This window comes from Centroberyx affinis, unplaced genomic scaffold (assembly GCF_046629955.1).
Source record: "Centroberyx affinis isolate AG114_WGS23_722 - 3 ecotype Tasmania unplaced genomic scaffold, CSIRO-AGI_Caff_v1 ptg002234l_1, whole genome shotgun sequence".
NCBI lineage: Eukaryota > Metazoa > Chordata > Actinopteri > Beryciformes > Berycidae > Centroberyx > Centroberyx affinis.
In genome coordinates this window covers 51,080-69,459 of record NW_027280531.1, presented here as the reverse complement: position 1 = coordinate 69,459, position 18,380 = coordinate 51,080, and the positions used below count along the sequence as shown (strand labels likewise).

General features: G+C 40.9%; 1 protein-coding gene across 1 annotated transcript; it reads right to left on the bottom strand.

The window, feature by feature from the left end:
* Positions 1–2,479: 2,479 nt before the first annotated feature.
* Positions 2,480–15,650, bottom strand: insyn2ab (inhibitory synaptic factor 2Ab). The gene is made up of 3 exons (XM_071532710.1): positions 14,488–15,650; positions 10,990–11,061; positions 2,480–2,663 (listed from the first exon to the last, which is right to left on the bottom strand). Exons 1-3 carry the CDS (start codon positions 15,648–15,650, stop codon positions 2,480–2,482), a joined length of 1,419 nt encoding a protein of 472 aa, XP_071388811.1.
* Positions 15,651–18,380: the final 2,730 nt, after the last annotated feature.

The window sequence follows — 18,380 nt, the reverse complement described above, 5'->3', positions numbered from 1 at the left end:
GAGGGAGGAGACAAAAGATGAGAGAAAAATAGAGAAAGGAAATGCTACAGGGATCAAATAAGGAAAGATGACAGAGGAGGATATTGGTAAAACAGAGGTACAAGAGTGAGTGTGACACAGAGGGGGAGCTAAGAGAGAGAGAGAGAGAGAGAGAGAGAGAGAGAGAGAGAGAGAGAGAGAGAGAGAGAGATATGTGGGATCAGGTCACTCCAGATGATGAGTTCAAGTTTGGTGAACTGGAACCTCCCCAGTCTTGACGTATTGTCTCTCCTTGCTGTTGAGAACTAATCACATTAGAGGAGAGGAGGAGGAACAACAGTACTGCTGAGCCCAACTCTGCTTCAACAAAGTTCAAAATATATAAAAACAATAATAGTAAAACAATGATAATAATATGTAAAACAATGCAATGTTTGACACGGGATGAATGCAGTTCTGTCTATGTGCAGGTGTTATGGCTTCAACAGCAAGCAGTGATGTTATCGTCTGTCACATTGCCCCTTTGAACCATTCAATAGACATATAGGAGCACACTGAATCACCTTCAATTGAAAATGTTTTAATTGTGAGGTAAAAACAGTAGAAAAATGCATAATATTGCACATAATAACTGAATTGCACTTTCTCAAGGTACAGCTCTTTGCATGAAAATTGGTGACATGTTGCAGATAACATGATAATGTCATCTGGTGTGTAATCTAATGATGGTCAGTTTTTAGGTACAGTATCTTCCTGACTTTTCTTGGACATTTATCAAGAACATAACCTACACAATAGCTGCTGTTATCAAATTGTTTCAAGAATTCAGTAAATACCTATGCTGTAATAGCGTGCAAGTTTTGTATCATTGCTACATCAGTGTTTTTTGTGTTTTACCAAAGCTGGTGGCTACAAGTCTTCTTGCTGTAAGATTGCTACCCTACTCCCTAAGTATATAGCCCTTCTACTCTTGCAAGTTCAGTGCACAATCGCTTGTGTGGGTTGGTAGACAGATGTTTGATGCTTTATAATCGTGGTAGGAACTAATGTTATTTAATTTTACAAAGTGAAATTTACAGTGGAATGGCAAGTTAAATAAATATTATTTAATATTACTTAACAAGACTGCTTGTGGTACTTTTAGCGAACTGAATATTCAATTAACATATTCCTTTAAAAAAAAATTAAGTTCATGACTTTACAACACATCATTTTGTTGTGAGTGAGAGAATGCATGAGCGAAAGGCAAGGCCAACTCTTATTGGACTCAAAGAGAAGTGTCAAAATATCCTTTACTTTTCGTTGGAAATTCAATAAAACACTGTTTAAGTCATCGTAGAAAATACTCTGCCTTAGAAGTAATCAAAACAGCAGCAAATTCAGTAAACTCTTGTATGGAAAAAATGCAACATTATATATGCTGTTAAAAATCTGATTTAGCCCATTAGACTCATTCTGCATTAAGGGATTGCATCTGCTTTAAGAGGAGGGACCCAAACATATTTTGTTTTTTTTATTTCTTCAATGTGATAATACTTTGCTAAAAGATGAAGAGGACAAATATTGAACTATAGATTCTGAAAATTATGTGTCACTGTAGCTAACAGAGTGTAACAGAGATGGAGAGACAGAAAAGGACAGGATGACTGAGACAAAGTTGGCTGGCTGGTTGGTTGGTTGCACAATGAGAGGAAGAGAGAGAGAGTGTGAGAGAGAGAGAGAGGGAGAGAGAGAGAGTGAGAGAGAGAGAGAGAGAGAGAGAGAGAGAGAGAAAGAGAGAGAGAAGGGGATTAAGGCGGGGAGGCAGACATACAGTCAGACAGACAGAAACGGAGCAGTTATGTGGACAGATGAGGAAGAAGAACAGAGAATAGACGGGTATGTGAGAACAACGCTGACATACTGTCATGTCCTGTACTGTGTTTTAGTCTTTTATGCATGTTCCTCTCAATAATCAAATGTTTGTGCTTTGCCGGAGGTGGGGCTGATGTCCATTCAAAGTATGTAGCTTCACTCAGAAGGCCCTCCATGGCACCTCCTCTTGTTGCCAAGCAATATGCTCTATGGGGGAAAAAGACCAAAAGTGCATTGCATTGGAGAATGCAATATAAAACTATAAATAAAAAGTGAGAGGTGCATTTACCCAGTAAATAAATAACATCCATCTTCATACATCTTAAAAAATATATACAAAAATGTATCCCAAGGCTCACCTAGTTTTTTTGCAGGTGTAAGTTGATCCTCTCCAGCAAACATGCCAGAAAATGAAGGTTTGACAGGATTTAAACCTTCACAAGAAAATGTTTTTGTTTTTGCGATCTCCCAATTGACTGTGCAGTCCAGTGCGGCCTCAACTCAGAATCCCAACTGAATGGTTCTACTGGTTTCTGTCGTTATCTGAATATTCCATTCCTCTGAATATTCCATTCATCCATTTTGAGAAAAACAGGGGCATTAATGTACCCAGTAAAAGACCGTTTCTAAAGCCTTAGTGTTTTCCTCAAAGGAACCAAAGTTTCCAGCGAGCATGCTTTTTGGACTCTGTCTTGGACTTGCGCTTCGGGGTGGAGGTGAACACCTCGTTGGAGTAAGGCAGAGCGGGGCATTGTTGGCTGTCCAGGGGGCAAAGTCTCTTCATCATGGGCTGCAGCTTGTCCTCCTGCTGCTTGAAGTCCAGCTCCACACTGCGACACAAACACAAGAAATTGCATTTTAGCATATTAGATGATTCAGATTAATGTATGGCACTGAAGGAAAACACCCATAATGATGATAAATTTTACATTTGTGCCACTTCGTGACTGCAAAATCTGGTGCATTGGTTTTGATCCCATAGAAGGTATCTGAAGTTAATGATTTGTCTCTTGAATGGCTTTAACATTTTTGACTCTCAGTTTTTTCATGTTAGTAATCCAGTGAGGGCCAGATGGAGACTAGGAGGCGGGCAAACAGTGTGCCTGCACTGAGGACACCCTGGCAGCACATTTTGCTTCACATATTCATGTTTCAGTGCTGCCTAGTAATACAATTCCTTTGCACCATCTCTGTATTTTAGTCAAAGGGCTTTCCCTGCACAGATGATATTTGTATATAAAAAAAAAGTCTGAATGTGGGTTGCTCCTGACATCAGACTTCCACATCCGTCAGTGTAATCCCAGGCTGGTCATCGTCTGATTCTGTTCCGGCCCTGTGGTTGAACTCTCTCCGATTAAATCTCCCAGGACTGGGAGAAATGTGGAGCTTAATCCCATCCAAATGAAACCATTGAGAAGCCAAGCAGACCCTGATTTACTGCCTGTATTCAAGCAAGAGATAAATGCGCTATTATACATCATCTACTTTCTTTTTATTGCTATTGATTCACTTTACTCTTTTCATGTATTTATTCCTGTACTAACTTTTTGAAAACACCAGGGTGGAAGTAGAAAGAGAATGAATCATCTGCTACCTGCCTGCCAAGGTGATACACAATGACTGAAAATATTTCCCTTGTGTATCCAAATTCACTGGAAACAGCCAACCCAACAAAGCCTATCTGATACTGAAATATTTTGTTGTTTTTGGTGATTGTGGGCATTTTTGATCCATCGTCATTTTTATCACTGACATTAACATTCAACCCATTGCATTCACAAAGTTTAATTTATCAAAATATTTTAGGATGGCATAATGGATACTACTTCTTCCTATACAGCTCATTCTCACCATTCAAGGACTGGAGAGCTGCAGGCAGACAGATAGATGTACAGGTAAGAAGCTTGGAGGCTAACAGGCTAACTGCTTTGATGGGCAGTCTAATTAGTTAGCTGAAGGATATGCTATGCTCAAAGTGACAGAATGAATCCTGGGAACTGTCCTCACCCTTAAGATAAGTGTCAGTTAAAAATTGAACTCTATTAAAGCCTTCAGGGGAGGAATTGGATGGAGAACTGAACAGGCGTTTGGCAGGCTGGGAAATCCAATGAATCAATAACAGAAACTTGACAAAACGGATGGGATCCCGAACCTTCCCTTAAGCTTATTATCAAGGTTATTATCAATATTCGTAAAAAAGGTGATTTAAGCAGGATTGGTTTGGTTTCTCTGTATAACAACATTATCATGAACAGCAACAAACTCTATTTTGTTCCCACGGTGCAGCCGAGGGCACCACGAGCCAAATTCAGGTCATGCAGTCAGTGAGATGTCGCATCACCACGCTGATGACGCTGACACGACCTGTGCGTGCAGTCGACGTCATCAGCGCAGTAGCAGTTAGCTGTAGCTCCCAGTTCCAAAAAGCTGTGTTTAGTGAAAGCGGAGGACTTTATTGAAACTTTTATGGTGGTGTGTACATGATACTAAGCCCAAGGACACTCAGTGTAAGTTTGAGCCACCATGGACACAGAGTTTTTTGACGTTTAAAAAGCGCATCAACCGGTGAGTATCTGAGTGCCCAGTTGCATGAAAAACCTTAGGTGACAAACGTAAAGGATAAGGCTTGTGTTTTTTAATGCATTGCTTACTGTCAACAAATCCTATGAAAGTAACAAAATCAACAATGATTTTGTTTAGCCAACAAGTCTCGTCCATGTAGCTGATGCCCAATGCAGCCATGTCCCAGCAGCCATAGAACTCCATTGTATTAAAAAAAAAACGAGTAAAAACACTTCAAAGAGCCATGTCGTTGCTCTGGGCAGCATATTTCATCATCGCGATGCACCGGGCCAGCCGACTTTTTCCTCAAACAACTTAATAAGCCGGCTGTAAACACGTTTGCGATCTCAGGAAAGTAGTTCCGTAGCACCGAAAATAGTCCCCGGCTTAATGAAGAATTTGTTCCCATTTGAATTTGATTTGGTAATAACTACAACAGCCTGACTTTTCGTGGTAACAGTTAGCGATTTTTAAAATTGAAACTATATCTTTGTGAGCTGTATTTCAAGGTTTTTAGCTTACAATTGGAGCCAAAGACTTCCAGGTTGATGGCTAAAAATGGTACGTGGGAAGTCAGAAAGTAACGGGAGTAGAGCAAACGCATTGTTGATTTTGTTATTTTCATAGGATTTGTTGACGGTAAGCAATGCATTAAAAAACACCAGCCTTATCCTTTAAGTTTGTCCCTTTAGGCAAATAATTCCCTGAGGCCAGGGGTTTCTTTAGGAGTATTGCATGGAGCCCCTAAAAGGATCTCCTCAGCTAAGGGCTTCAATTTAGTGTTTTACAGTAGTTTCAGCTGTAACAACGCAGTTGAGTCCCTCGTTACCGTGGCAACCGCCCTGCACAATCTGCGAGGCTCGGCAGAGATCGCTATTATTTTGAAACATCTACAAAACTCACAACTCCAGTTGCAATTTCATCAAAGTTTACATTTTTGTGACACCAAACCATGTCATAGATACTTATTTCATGCAGACTATGTATCATTTTTGTGTACTAGAAACGGACTGGCTGTAAGCTAGCTAATGGGAAAATGCATTGAACAAGCTGCTAGCTTGGTGGATTTCAATCTTGCCAACAAGAAAGCTGGAAGCATATTTGGCTATCTGGCTAGCCAGCTTGAAGCCTCCTACACGTAAAACATAAATTTCTTGGACTGTAATATTAATTAATTTCAAAATAATAGCAATATAAAAATGGCACAACTACGTTCTCGTTAAGTTCTCATTAACGGTGAGTTGGATAAAGATCTTTGGGATGCTACTAATGACAAGGCCATCTAGCGTTCTATTGGGGCTAACCGAGCCCCACTCTCTGCTGTTTATTAACATACATCCACGTCTTTGTCCTCGTTGCCCTATAAACTTTGATGTTAGGTAACGTTGTTACCTGTGGTATCTAAGTGACATTAGTGGACTTATTTAACCGATAACCGTGTTGTGATGCTTCAGTGCATTGAACTGAACACATACGCTGTGGGTCTGTACAGGTTCTGTGCTTGTTTGGTATTTCCTCTTCAGTCCAGACTTAATCCTATTTCCTGGCAGATGTACTATTTCTTGGAGAATGTGATGCAATTCAGCATCTCCTGTTCACATTGCCCTTTGTTTAGTTTCCTCTTACTTTTATCTGTATTTGTGTCCTTTGTGTTTGTGTACTTTGTGATGAACCTGTCTTTTAATAGTGCTTTATAAATAATTTTGACTTGTCTTGACTTGACAAACCAAGCAACAGAGAGCAGAGCAGAATCACAGCAGCACAGCACATCACAGAGTGGTCTTGGCACTTATTAAGCAATTAATCACTTGGCAGATCGCTGCAATTACTGTATGCTGTGGACAAATGCCTCAGTGGGAAGCCAGAGGCAGCACTGCGATGCGGGTGGCTCTAGGGAGCAGGTGCTTCAGCAAACAAAAGCCCTAGATCTAAGATCATCTCTATACACAAACAGATTGAGGCGGCTGGAGACAGGGAGGCTTTTCTAGGGCATTCAGCAAAGCAGATTAATCATCTCTTTAGCTATGCAGTGTGAGTAGCTGTTGCTGTGATCAGTGGCGGTTTGTTTGTCTGTGGTCGTGGTGAGCTGAGCGCCATTCAATGATTGTTGCTCATGGGAGGGGTTTTGCTGCTGTGAGACGTCTCTTTAGCACTGCATGCTCTATTCACTCAGCAGTGTGTACCTGCTTTCCACTCGTAACTGTTCTTCATTCTGCTATTGGCACATCAATGTAAAGTCTTCCTCCTCCCATGATTTCTCCTTCGGCCATTCACAACTCCAACTCTCCAGCTCACAAGATGAGTAGCTCAAGCCCAGCATAGCGTAACATCTTCAAAACTACATGACTGGGCTTGTTAGATTAAATCACCAGAGAGTGACAGTTATTTCCTCCACTGACAGGTAACAATTGAAGCGGTAACTTCCCATAGGTTATGTACATGATGTACATCAGATATAAAAGATATTTCCCACTTCTGCTTCACAAAAACACAGAGAAAAACCAAACCACATTAAAGTATTTCTGATTAATGAGAACAAAGCAGAATATGCTTTCTAGACAACAGTTCACCAACCACAGCTCCTCGATCTCAGCATGGTATACAAGTGCTTATTAGCTCCTTGCATCTCATCTTATTGTATTGTAGTTGCCTTTTATTGAACTCAACTGTTTTTCAAATTCATTGTTAGTTCCAAATCAGAAACACTACATGAGAATGAGAGAAGCAAATTTTTTGCTTTCTTACTGTACTTTGATTCAAATTCTAGATTTATAATCGTCACAGCATGATAAGCATATCAGCCTTTATTGCTTTAATCTGAACAAGTTTTTTTCTGGGCTTCCTGTAGTACTCTAGGTTGGCTCAGTAGCAGACCGCACACAGTCTGCGACTGATACGCTTGTAAATCTTGTTTGAACTCCGCATGTACATAAGCATAGCAGGGAAATATGAGGAACAGGGGCTGGATCAAGTGTCAACTCTAAACCATCCATCTTTGGGTTGAATATTTTTCTCCAGGGTCCTCTAAGGGAACTGTTCTTTGTGGTCAGTCATATTAGATTGTTTTCCCCTCTCTTTGCATTCCCTAGCCTATTCGTATGTGATGTACAACAGTATAGGGTATTATTCTCCTCATTCATCCTTCCTTGCTTTCAATCTCTTTCTCTCTCTCCCTCTCTCTCTCTCTCACTTCGCTATATGTATGCCCTATTTGTAGCCGTGATGTATGAGATTCTGCAGTATACAGAGGGTGGGAGGGGAATGTCAGGGGAGAGCTGAATTCTGGGTAAGACCCATAGATTGACTACCTGAGCTCTGCAGCGGCTGGAGTCCTGGATTTATTGGACATATTGGAGCTGTCGTGCAGCTCCGAAATTAAGGGCTGCATCTCAGTGGCTGCTAATCTTGGTTACGGTTGCAACGTGCAGTTGCTGTCCAAGTTTGAGGAATAATTGGCCTTTTGGTCCCAACTTGCTCTGTTCTTGGCTCGTTTTAATTTGCCTCACTGTACTCTGGCCAGCTCATTAAGCTGCCACACAGAGTGGTGACTCCAGCAAGGTGATTACTGCTGCCCTATCAGCAGTTTGACTCACTGGATTCACAGAGAGATATAATAACAGACACTCCAGTGATTTAATCATACAGCAGTACACTGCTTCAGCTACTGTATGAGGTAATTTTATGTGACTGCAAAAAACAGTTGAAAAAGTGAAAATACGTCACCACAGAACATTCTGCTTTTGTTGACTGTTGTCTGTTAAAGGATATCTTTTCTGTAAAGCATCACTCAGTCTTAGAAAGTTTGTGTCGCTGGGTTTTGCTCAAGAATACCAAATAGCACTATTTGCAGAGTTTTAGATATTTATGACTATTGCTTTGGCAGAGATAGATAGCACTGTGATAGATTACCATCCTGCCTGCCAACTACAGCTCTGCTCTATTCAAGGACAGTTAGAAACCATTTGGCTGAGCTGAAATAAACAACTATTTGATGATAGAGAGCGTAGATGAAATGATAATCTTCCACTTTGTATACACTCGACAGCGCACATCTTCGTTGCCATCTTATTACAATTCTACATGGATTGGTTTTGTGCAAATAGTTTGAAGGCACGTTTTGGTGTTAAATATTGTTCAGACTGTTTATGAAGTCAAGTTCACAGCTTCATTGACATTGACAGAGTAGGTATGCCTTTGTCTGATAAAGATGTAATAAGTGAAATAAACAATGACTAAGTCAGCTTCTTTCACCCTCTGTCGAAGGATGGCCTTCTTCCTGTAAATTCCTGCATTCCTGAAGTGTGTGCCTCTCTATGCTTCTCTGTTTAATCAGTTTGGCGAAACAACAAATCTACTCTCTAAATCTTTAGCTTTACAAGATCAATAAAAACACAAGATATGGATCAGTATAACAATGACATGACATTCAACTACAAAAATCACAATGCAATACAGGTAGATACATTAGGTCATTTCACATGACATTTATTCACATAGCTGTGAATATTCTTGCACATCTACACTTCAAGAACTGCCAAGCTGAAAGCTACACTTATCTCAAGTGATCCTTAAACAGTTGAAAACAAATCAATGAAAAGGCCTGTTTAATCAATAGGGACATTGATACACACAAACCAACGCACTGCAGTGTTCTGGCCATCAAGCTGAAACACAAGACAGCACCTAAGTGATTGAGATGACTATTTTCTAAAAGACTGAGACAAAAGTGGCAAAAACAAACTGATTATTTCCATTTACTGAACAGGTCTCAGTTAGGTCCCACTGCATTTGCGTTGTCACATTAGTTACTTGTAATTATCGATCCTTGCATGAGAAAGAAATTATAATCATACACTGCAACAGCAATCATCTCTAGATGCCAGTTCAGATAATCTGACATGCTACAGTTTTAATGTGATTTTCAGGTCACATTGAACAAGATGGTCAAGGGATGTGGTCAGGGTATCTAATGCTAAAGGGCTGCTCAGTTTAGTGCCTGCATTTGTGCCCCTCAATAAATGCTATGTCACTGGTCTCACTAAAATATGTAATTTTCTGTATAGACATAAAAAACAAAGCTTTTTTGATATTTGATACTGTCATACAGTATCACATACAGTCAGGTAATCCTGAGTTATTCACCATTCAATGCTGTTGCCTGTGACACACCAATGAGCAGGAGAGTTTATCGAGTTCATTGACCTGGTTATTGATGGGACTGACTTTCTACTGTGGAAATTACTTTTCTAATTGGAGGATTAGGGGGGGCATGTGCATCAGTTTCTGTAAATATTTGCTAATACACTGCAGCTAAATGTTTGGAGTGCCACAAGGATACCCCTACATAGTTTGCTACTTCTGTATTATTTGAGGGCAAGAACATTTTCTTTCCTAGCCTGCACCTTATTCTGATCTTGTTATGTTTCTGATCGAAAAACAATTCTCTTCTCTTCTCTTAGGGTATTGTGTAGAAGGGAAGTGTAATGCAGAAATTGGAAAGTCCTGTGGACAAAATCCATTTTCTTTACTGTACATTGAATGAGTTGGATATACTGCATATACCTAAAATATAGGCCTCTGACGTTTTCCAAACCATTTTCTCTGGTCTGTGTGAAGGACAATGGAGTCTTCAAAAGTTTCACTGTAGAAAGTGTATTTTCTGGGCTGGAGTGTATTTTTCCAACAGCTGTCTGGTTTCCTGTTTTAGTGAGCAAGGTAACAAGGGGGTTCAGGGGTAGAGGCTTTTGGATTGCAGTGACAAATGACACAAGGTTACAGTTTGAGTGGATTTCCCACCTGCTTCTGAGCCATTTATACAGCTCTCTGTGGACAGAAAGTACCAGAACATTAACAGCACACTAAGACCATGGTGTATTTTGACAAAAATACAGTTCTTTTTCAAAATAGCACTTGAAGAAAATAACGTATTGCTGATCGAGGTGTCCAACGGTGTATAGAGCTGCATAGATCCTCGTTTCTGAGCAATTTGACATATTTTTTGGTGACAGGATATGATTCTCAGTCCCCAGCTACTCTGCGACAGGGCCAAACGTATTTCCCATCGAATTCCCTTCTTACTGCTGTGTATGATTACTTATTCCATCGGGGTGTCAGAGGGCCTACATTGCCCAGAAAGCCTCGTAAATGATATTGGAGATATTATTTCTTTCATCATCCTTTGTAGCAATGACATGCTACAATGTTACACCCCCTATGTAGTTCCTATGTCTGTAAAAATGCCTCTTTGTGTTATACTTTCCATATTCTTTATGCTTGTTTTATGATTTTTCTTTTTTGGATTGGATTCACTGTTTCCTGGCAATTATCCACAAAGGTGGATTAATTAGTTGTGTTTAACTTTTGAGTTCAATAGCAGTTTTCATTTCTTCAGCTACGATAACCTAGTCACACACCACTCTAAATACTCTGCACGTCTTAGAGTGCTTTATTTTTCACAGTCGGTTTGCAGGACAGAACAACATCACTGCACCAAACACCTCATGTAAGCATCTCTTTTGCGCTGAGAGGATTTATCATACAGCAAACAGCACTGAATGCAGCATTGACAACAAACTGGCAGTGAAAAGGGCCCACCTGTAAATGATGCATGCGCTGTTTCGACAAGTGTCACAGTTTGCTGTGTCTTGTCCTGTTCGGTAGGACAGCCTGTGAATAGAAAGGTAAAAAGATAAATGTGATTTCCAGTGACAGGTTTTAAGTTTCATATTTAAACATGTATGGGCAGCAGCCTATATCTTTAATTTCCTGCTAATTATTGATGGAGAAATGAGCATTACACATTCGGCCAAATGTTTTTCAGCTTGGTATTCACCCAGTGTTGTTTATTGCTATTTATTTAGCAGTTGAGGATGCAGTAGTGTTTCTGATGCTGCAGTTCTCTCAGATTTGGTTAATCAAGTGTGTAGACACGCTGATTTTACATAATAGGATTACCTTGTTTTGCCTTAACATGGTATAAAAATGTGCTCTGTGTCTCTCTTCTATAGACAGTAAGTAGCAACTAAACACTGCATAAATCATCTGTAATGAAAAATCAATATCTTTGCATATGTACTGTATATCTTTTTTTATTCTTCATCCAACTCAATTTGCTACAGATATAATGAGTTTCAAGGATGCAAAGACAACCAACATGACAAATGATACCTCTGCTGTTTATGGTACAAGTACATAGCCCCAAGGCTGTGTACTGTATGAAGGTTGTAATTATTTATGTTGAAGGGCCTCCACATTGAGAGGATCCACTTTACAGCCATCTCTTGGGGCATCATGGCGGCCAGCGTGAGCACATGTCAGAGTGGACACATTCTATAGAGAATAATTTTATGGAGATATGAGGATTTATAAATAAATCTGTTCTCTCCTGGGCCTTGCAGTCCCTGTCTGTCATATCTCCCATTGTTCATTTATTTTGCCTCATTTGTGTGGGAGTGTCTGTTACTGACGTGTGAGAGAGAGAGAGAGGGGGGGGGGTGCAGGTGTGCAGAGTGTGAAGAATGCATGTGTGCATGCAGGTGTTGCAGGTGTGCATATAGGTACTTGCACTGTATGTTCACTGTATATGGGGGTGATGGCAAGCTGCAGTGGTGCTGGGGGATGATATGAGGCGTCGGGGTTCGACCAGCACATGTAATTGCTTGCTGTCACGGCAGCCCTTCGCTCTGATGGATGACATGTGGAGGGGCTGGACCTCAACTGTTCACCATGACATGAGAGGTGACCTCCTCGGGGGAGAGAGAACAGCCTCGGCTTGGATCGAAAATGCTGATGGGAGCTCAAGGTCAACGAGTTCATCCATCCTGTCCTGTTCTCAAATGAAGTCTCTTTGAACAGCTGTGAGCAAGGACAGTAACTCACTGCACAGACAATGCTGTAATGCTGCCTGGCTTTTCAGACGTGCATCCTTGTAATTTAAAGGGCCCCGCTCAAATGATTGCAGTGTATAGACCTAAGACTATATCAAACATTGCTTGTTTGCAGCACAAAAAAAATATACTGTCACTTTTTTGCATTCAGGGCAAAATGTTGATCACACAACATAATGACATTTCTATTAAAGCAGTGACCTGTCACACGAAATTACTTTATGGATACTTCATGGGAAAAAAGGCTGCATGTCTGAAAGTCGTTCTCTAAGCTGACGGTTTGTTGGCACAGATTCACTGCTGTGTTGTTTGCCCACGTCAGCTGTCCTGGAATATGTCCTGCCCTCGTCATTCCAACTCCACACCCACCCCCCCGCCTACGTTCCTGTTGCTTTGCCTGCCAGGGGAATGGATATTACTTTCTGTTTTATTGATAACCTGTGAAAAATGGCCCGTGCCAGATTAGGCCACAGTATTCTATGTGTTAGCCTGTGTTTAACACATGGTGTACACACATACACACACACACACACACACACACATACACACATGTACACACATACATGCTCGCATACGCACAGTGACACAGCCACAGTCAGCAAATCTACAGAGATGATTAAAAAGGATTTTGGGAGTCACAACCAGTGTTGACTCTGGCATGCGACCAAGACTGGCAAGGGTAGAGGGATTTGTGTTTTCTTGCACTCTAATACTGTATGTAGAACAGTATGTGGCAACATTAACAGATACAGTATATAAACTTAAGGATACTAAGCTATGGGTCTTTCTTATTAATAAATATGTAGACACCCAAGAAAAGCAGGCATTAAATCACAATAGATTGTTGGCTGATGTATTGTTGGCATTCAAAATGCCAACCACTTTGAGATAATGTAATGAGAAAAACCTTGAACATAGGTCACAATACATAAAAGTCCATCAGGATTTTAAGATGGAATTCAATTATGCTGTGATTGAGTAAACAACTTGTTAAAAAAGCTCAGTATATTGTAATTCCCCTAGAAGTTTCCATAGAAGTTTCACTTTTGGTTGATTGTTGACATCAGCCATGCAATACTGGCTGTCAAGTGTCAACACGTCATTTGGAAAACCTGAAGATATGTGAAACCGATGATAACCACATGCATATTGTTTTTTTTTTTTCGGGGTTCCCCTCTGTACTTTACCAGGAGTTAATTTGAATGAGTCATATGGAGGAATGAATGTTAAGTATGACAAAATAAACACACATTAATAAGTGAAATATGACTTTGAATAGTATTGTTGGTAATGTCAACAGTAAAGTGGAGTTAACACCTATGAATCAAATATCCCTTTGCCAACATGCTGTGTTGAAAAGTTGATTTTTTTGTGCCTGTGACCCTGTGGGATGAAGGCTTTGCTTTCTCCCTTTGTCACGGCATCAGCTTGTATGCTAAAAGCAGTTACTGAAAAATCAATGGACACCATGTCTTTATCACTGGTGAGAACAGGAAGGCTTTTAGTTGCTTTTTGGTTCATCTCAGAGTTTGGCTTTAAACAAGGCTATTTGACTGGCCAGGCATGGCAAAAGGGGAAGAGAAGTTGGGGATGTACTAGAGACAGCAGGCTTTGCAGCCTGTGACTGTACCTCTCTAATAATACTGATGGAACACAGCACAGTGAAGGCACTATAGGAGCCACAGTTCTCTGGAGATGAAAGGCAAAGCTTTATGAGGCTACACTAATTGGGCCTTAAAACCAGGTTCCACAGAGCCACATCAGGGTGCCTTGTTCTCCAGTGGATATGGATAAGGCTTAAATGCAATTTGCTCTGTGTCGCTATGGGTTTTAGAGATGGAGTACATGGATTCTTACACCTACAGCAGTCACATCGCTGTAACAGTCTGGCCATTGGACATGACTCGAGAACTTTATGAAGCTTGTTAGTGCATCTTCCCCTTAAGAGGTACATGTCTCTAATGATATATGTGCTATATTAAGAATCATTGGATGCGCACTTGCCCTTGCATCAAGATGACATACACTGGCAGTAATATAACATGTACACTCACATGCCCCATTAGGCCATTATACAGTTATTTATTATGTCACACCAGTAATACAAGTTTCAAGGTTTTTTTTTTTTTAATCTGTGACAGCATAAATAATGTATTATATAAGATTGGTTGCACGATTAAAAATGCCTATTGAAAAGCTTACTCACCCTTCCCTCTGTGCTTCGCCTTTCTCCAGCTCCTGAATGACTCCAAGCAGGACCTTGATGGTCTCCTGGCTGGAGCTGATGAGGCTCTCCATGGCCTGGAGCTGTGCTTTGATATCCTTGTCTCCAGATAAGGGCATTATCTGTTGGCTGGTCCCCAAGCCTGGGCCTCCTGTATCTCCTGGAGGAAAGCCCTCGTCCTCCCCAGCTGTTTGCTGGATTTTAGCAGAGGCTGACGCGTGCCTTGACCGACACTGCCCCTGTGCCTGCACAGAGCATTTAGCACTATGGGGAAGTGTCTGTGACTGCTGTTCATTCAGCTGTGCGGCCTTTTTCCGTTTACAGCACGCAGAGGGGCTTCCTAGAGACTCCACCCGTGTCAGGGAGTTCCATGCAACTGGGCCCATCCCTTTTGACCTGGTATCCTGTGAAACCTCCTCAGAGTTGGCCAGCTGGCGCTTGGTGGAAGTGCTAGCGCCCATCTCTTCTTTGGGTAATCCTTTGTGTTTTGTCCTAGTGCCACAAACCTGGTAATCTGGTTCCCCTCTGGAAGGAGGGCTGTTTGGGCGGCACTCTTGTGAGGAGTCTGGACATGAGGGTCCATCCAGACAGTTGGCACTGGAAAGCAAATCCTCTGTACCACTGCTGTCATCAGTGTGGTGAAGCAACGCTTTTGTCTGCCCCACAATCTTACCCTTGTACTTAGAGGACTCCCCCATACTTCGTCCATCCTCTCCCGTTGCCTTCATATCGCTCAAAAACCCATTGTTTTGCCCTCTGTAGTCTTCCACCAACGCAGTATGTTTAAATGTATGTCCTTTTTTCCTCTCGAAAGGGAAAGTCTTGTATCGCTTGGTAAGGTCCGGCGACGTCTGGACGCCAGTGCTCTTGGTCACGTTTGGAATAGAGCGTCTGGCAGGCATGGTCATGTACTTTCTGTGTGTCACTTTACAGGAAATAGACCTGGAGCGTCGTCCCCGGTGCTCGTTCTGAGCGTCACAGATATCCTTAAAACGTACTTGTAAAGCCTTGTTCCTCTTCTTTACCTGCTGCTTGCCTGATTCCAGTCCATAATGTGCATCAAGGCTGTGTGATGGGACCGTCTCTGAATCTGATTCATCTGAATTTGAGAGAACCACGCATTTGGTGTCCTCCTTGCTCACCATATTTCCTGAGAAAGGTAGAAGAAAAAATTCAGAGTCTGTGTTACTCTGTTATCTGGTGGGAAAGAATTCGATTTAGAATCAAACTAGAGAGACAGCAGATGACCTAATTATTTTCTCCTTGTGTGACATTTGCTTTACATCCTTTACATATTTCCTCTCATCAGTCAAAGCTTGAGTTATATGCGGTATGTAATTAATCTGCTTTGCTGCTTTGATCACACAAAGAAACTAAAAATTGCTTTCATAATACACCAAAGTAGTGTATGTTTATAGTTATTCCCTTTTGCAGTGCTTTCAAATTAAGGTCCACATAATCAAATGAGAAATATTGGACTTTCTGTCTCACCCGTGATGAAACAGATTTCTATGAGATTTCATAACTAGTGCATGAAATATATAAAGCAGTACAAGGAAATGAAATGATGCCTGATATCTTTGAAAGGAAACATCAGAAAGAGCTGCTTAATCATTTTCATATGACAAGACACCATGCGATAAATAAACTCCAATGAATCATTTATTACCACTCAAAAGGAAGCTATTCATGGTGTTGCATCTTCTCTGAAAGTAATCATGTTTAATCATTCTGAGACATTGTAAATCCATCAATGTGATTGTTCGGGTGTGCAAATTTATTCCAAAAAGAGATTTCTTCACTGTCAGTTTCACTACCCTTGTGAAATCTGTAAAACGAAAAGCATGGGTAGATCAATTTAATTTTAATTAAACTAATCTACAACTGCAGTGTAATAGGTCTGGTTTGCCAGTACCAAAGGTGTCACAACTAAATGCGCACAGTATTGACATGTAATTACAAAGAAATTAGTGAATAAGTATGTTATGAAAAGAATAGATTACTGCTGTAGTAGTCCCCATTATGTAGTTTCTCTACATTGATTTAAAACCATGCATGACACTTCTTTGGCTTTACAGTACATAGCATACAGCAGTGCTAACACAAGTATGGAAAATTTTAAAAGTTTTTATTGCTAAAGCTTTTGTTTCTTGAGACTTTGTGTGTGTGTGTGTGTGTGTGTGTGTGTGTGTGTGTGTGTGTGTGTGTGTGTGCACTATTGTCGGCCTAATAAAGATAACCGTTTGTCAGTATCTCACATCGAGAGAGAGTGCTCTCCTCGTGCACACACACACACACACACACACACACACACACACACACACACACACAATAGCAGACAGGGACTGATAATAAAAAGGGTTAGGCTGTATGCCCTGGGACTCCTGCCATGGGTTTCACCTTGCAGACTGTCCACTGTAACCTCCTCTTAGCTCAGACTGTTGATGAAATGGAATATATTTAGAGGCATCTTATCTCTTTGTTTCATCTTGCGCACTGAAAGAAGATGTATGCCAACAATTTCTAGTGTCACTTTAGTCACTACAATGCATTCAGTGCCAGATGAGAAAAAAATAGCAACTAGCTCAATCTCATTATGCAAGTACAATATGGTATGCTGTGTCATGGATTTACACACAGTTGTTTTGAAATTTAGAGCAGCTGAATTTTATTGGGGGTGAGGGTGGTATTTTCTCTGAAACACGGCTTAGTATGCACTTTGATTTTAGCTTCAGCTTCAAGTTGTTTGTCAGAAGCGGTTCCACAGATAAAAAGAATTTCCACTGTTCAAAGCCAATTCACATGGGATCATATTATTTCACACTCAAAAATACCAATCTCACACCACTGAAAAGGTAATCACATCCGCAGGAAGTCTCCTCTAAGCGCACACAATTTCATATGCAGTCATGTAAGGCATGTAAAGCAGCTAAATGGTAATTCGCACAAAGGGAATGAAGAAAAGCTCTTCGATTACTTATTATTGTTGGAAAGCTAGTGAGACAGACAGAGAGAGAGAGAGCCGAAATACAGAGAGAAAGAGATTGAAGTGGCATATGGACATATTCAGATAGTTGAGCATGCATCTATCACTTTGAATTATCTCATTCCTTTGCCTCATCTTCTTCTTCCTCCTCCTCCTCTTCCAACTCCTCCTCCTCTTCTCAAAGCAAGCTATATCTCTGCTAATGACCTGAGGTCCTTCCCTGATTTGGCCTCAGCCATCCAAAGGATTATGAATAATGCATTGACTCTAAAATTGCAAAAGTAATCCTCTTAAATCTCCTTATGTACCCTGGCAGACCACGTTGTCTGTTCCAATTGCCCTTCAGTTCTTCATGCTAAAATGCTGCATGTAGAAAAAAAAAAACACCTTCAGCTACAGTACCGCCCGTGATTGATTTGTTATGACCACAATGTTGTAGAACGTGACTGTTTGAAAAGAATCTGGGTGGGGGGGCTGTATCCATTTTCCATGCAATAGCAGGTCTACAACGTTGCTGACTCATGATTTACAGTATGCCCTATTGCAAGCCAGAGGAAAAGAGAAGGCTTTGCTCAGAGGAGGATCACTTCTCATCCTTGTCAGCCTTTATCACACACAGAAATGACTGAAGTGTGCCTGTGTGATATTTGCATACGATAATGCTGTGTATCCACTCTTGTTAATGGTTACGTAATGTTCTCATAGTGGCCTCCTGACTCCTCCAACATAGTAACCTGCACACGCCATCAATAGAGGCTGACCTTGACATAAATGTGTGATGTTCTACAATGGGATGTTATATTATTTGACATTTACTATCGGCTTTGTACTGTATGCGTTACTTGGGACATGCCATGGTACATGTTTTCTTACTGCATCAGGTTATATA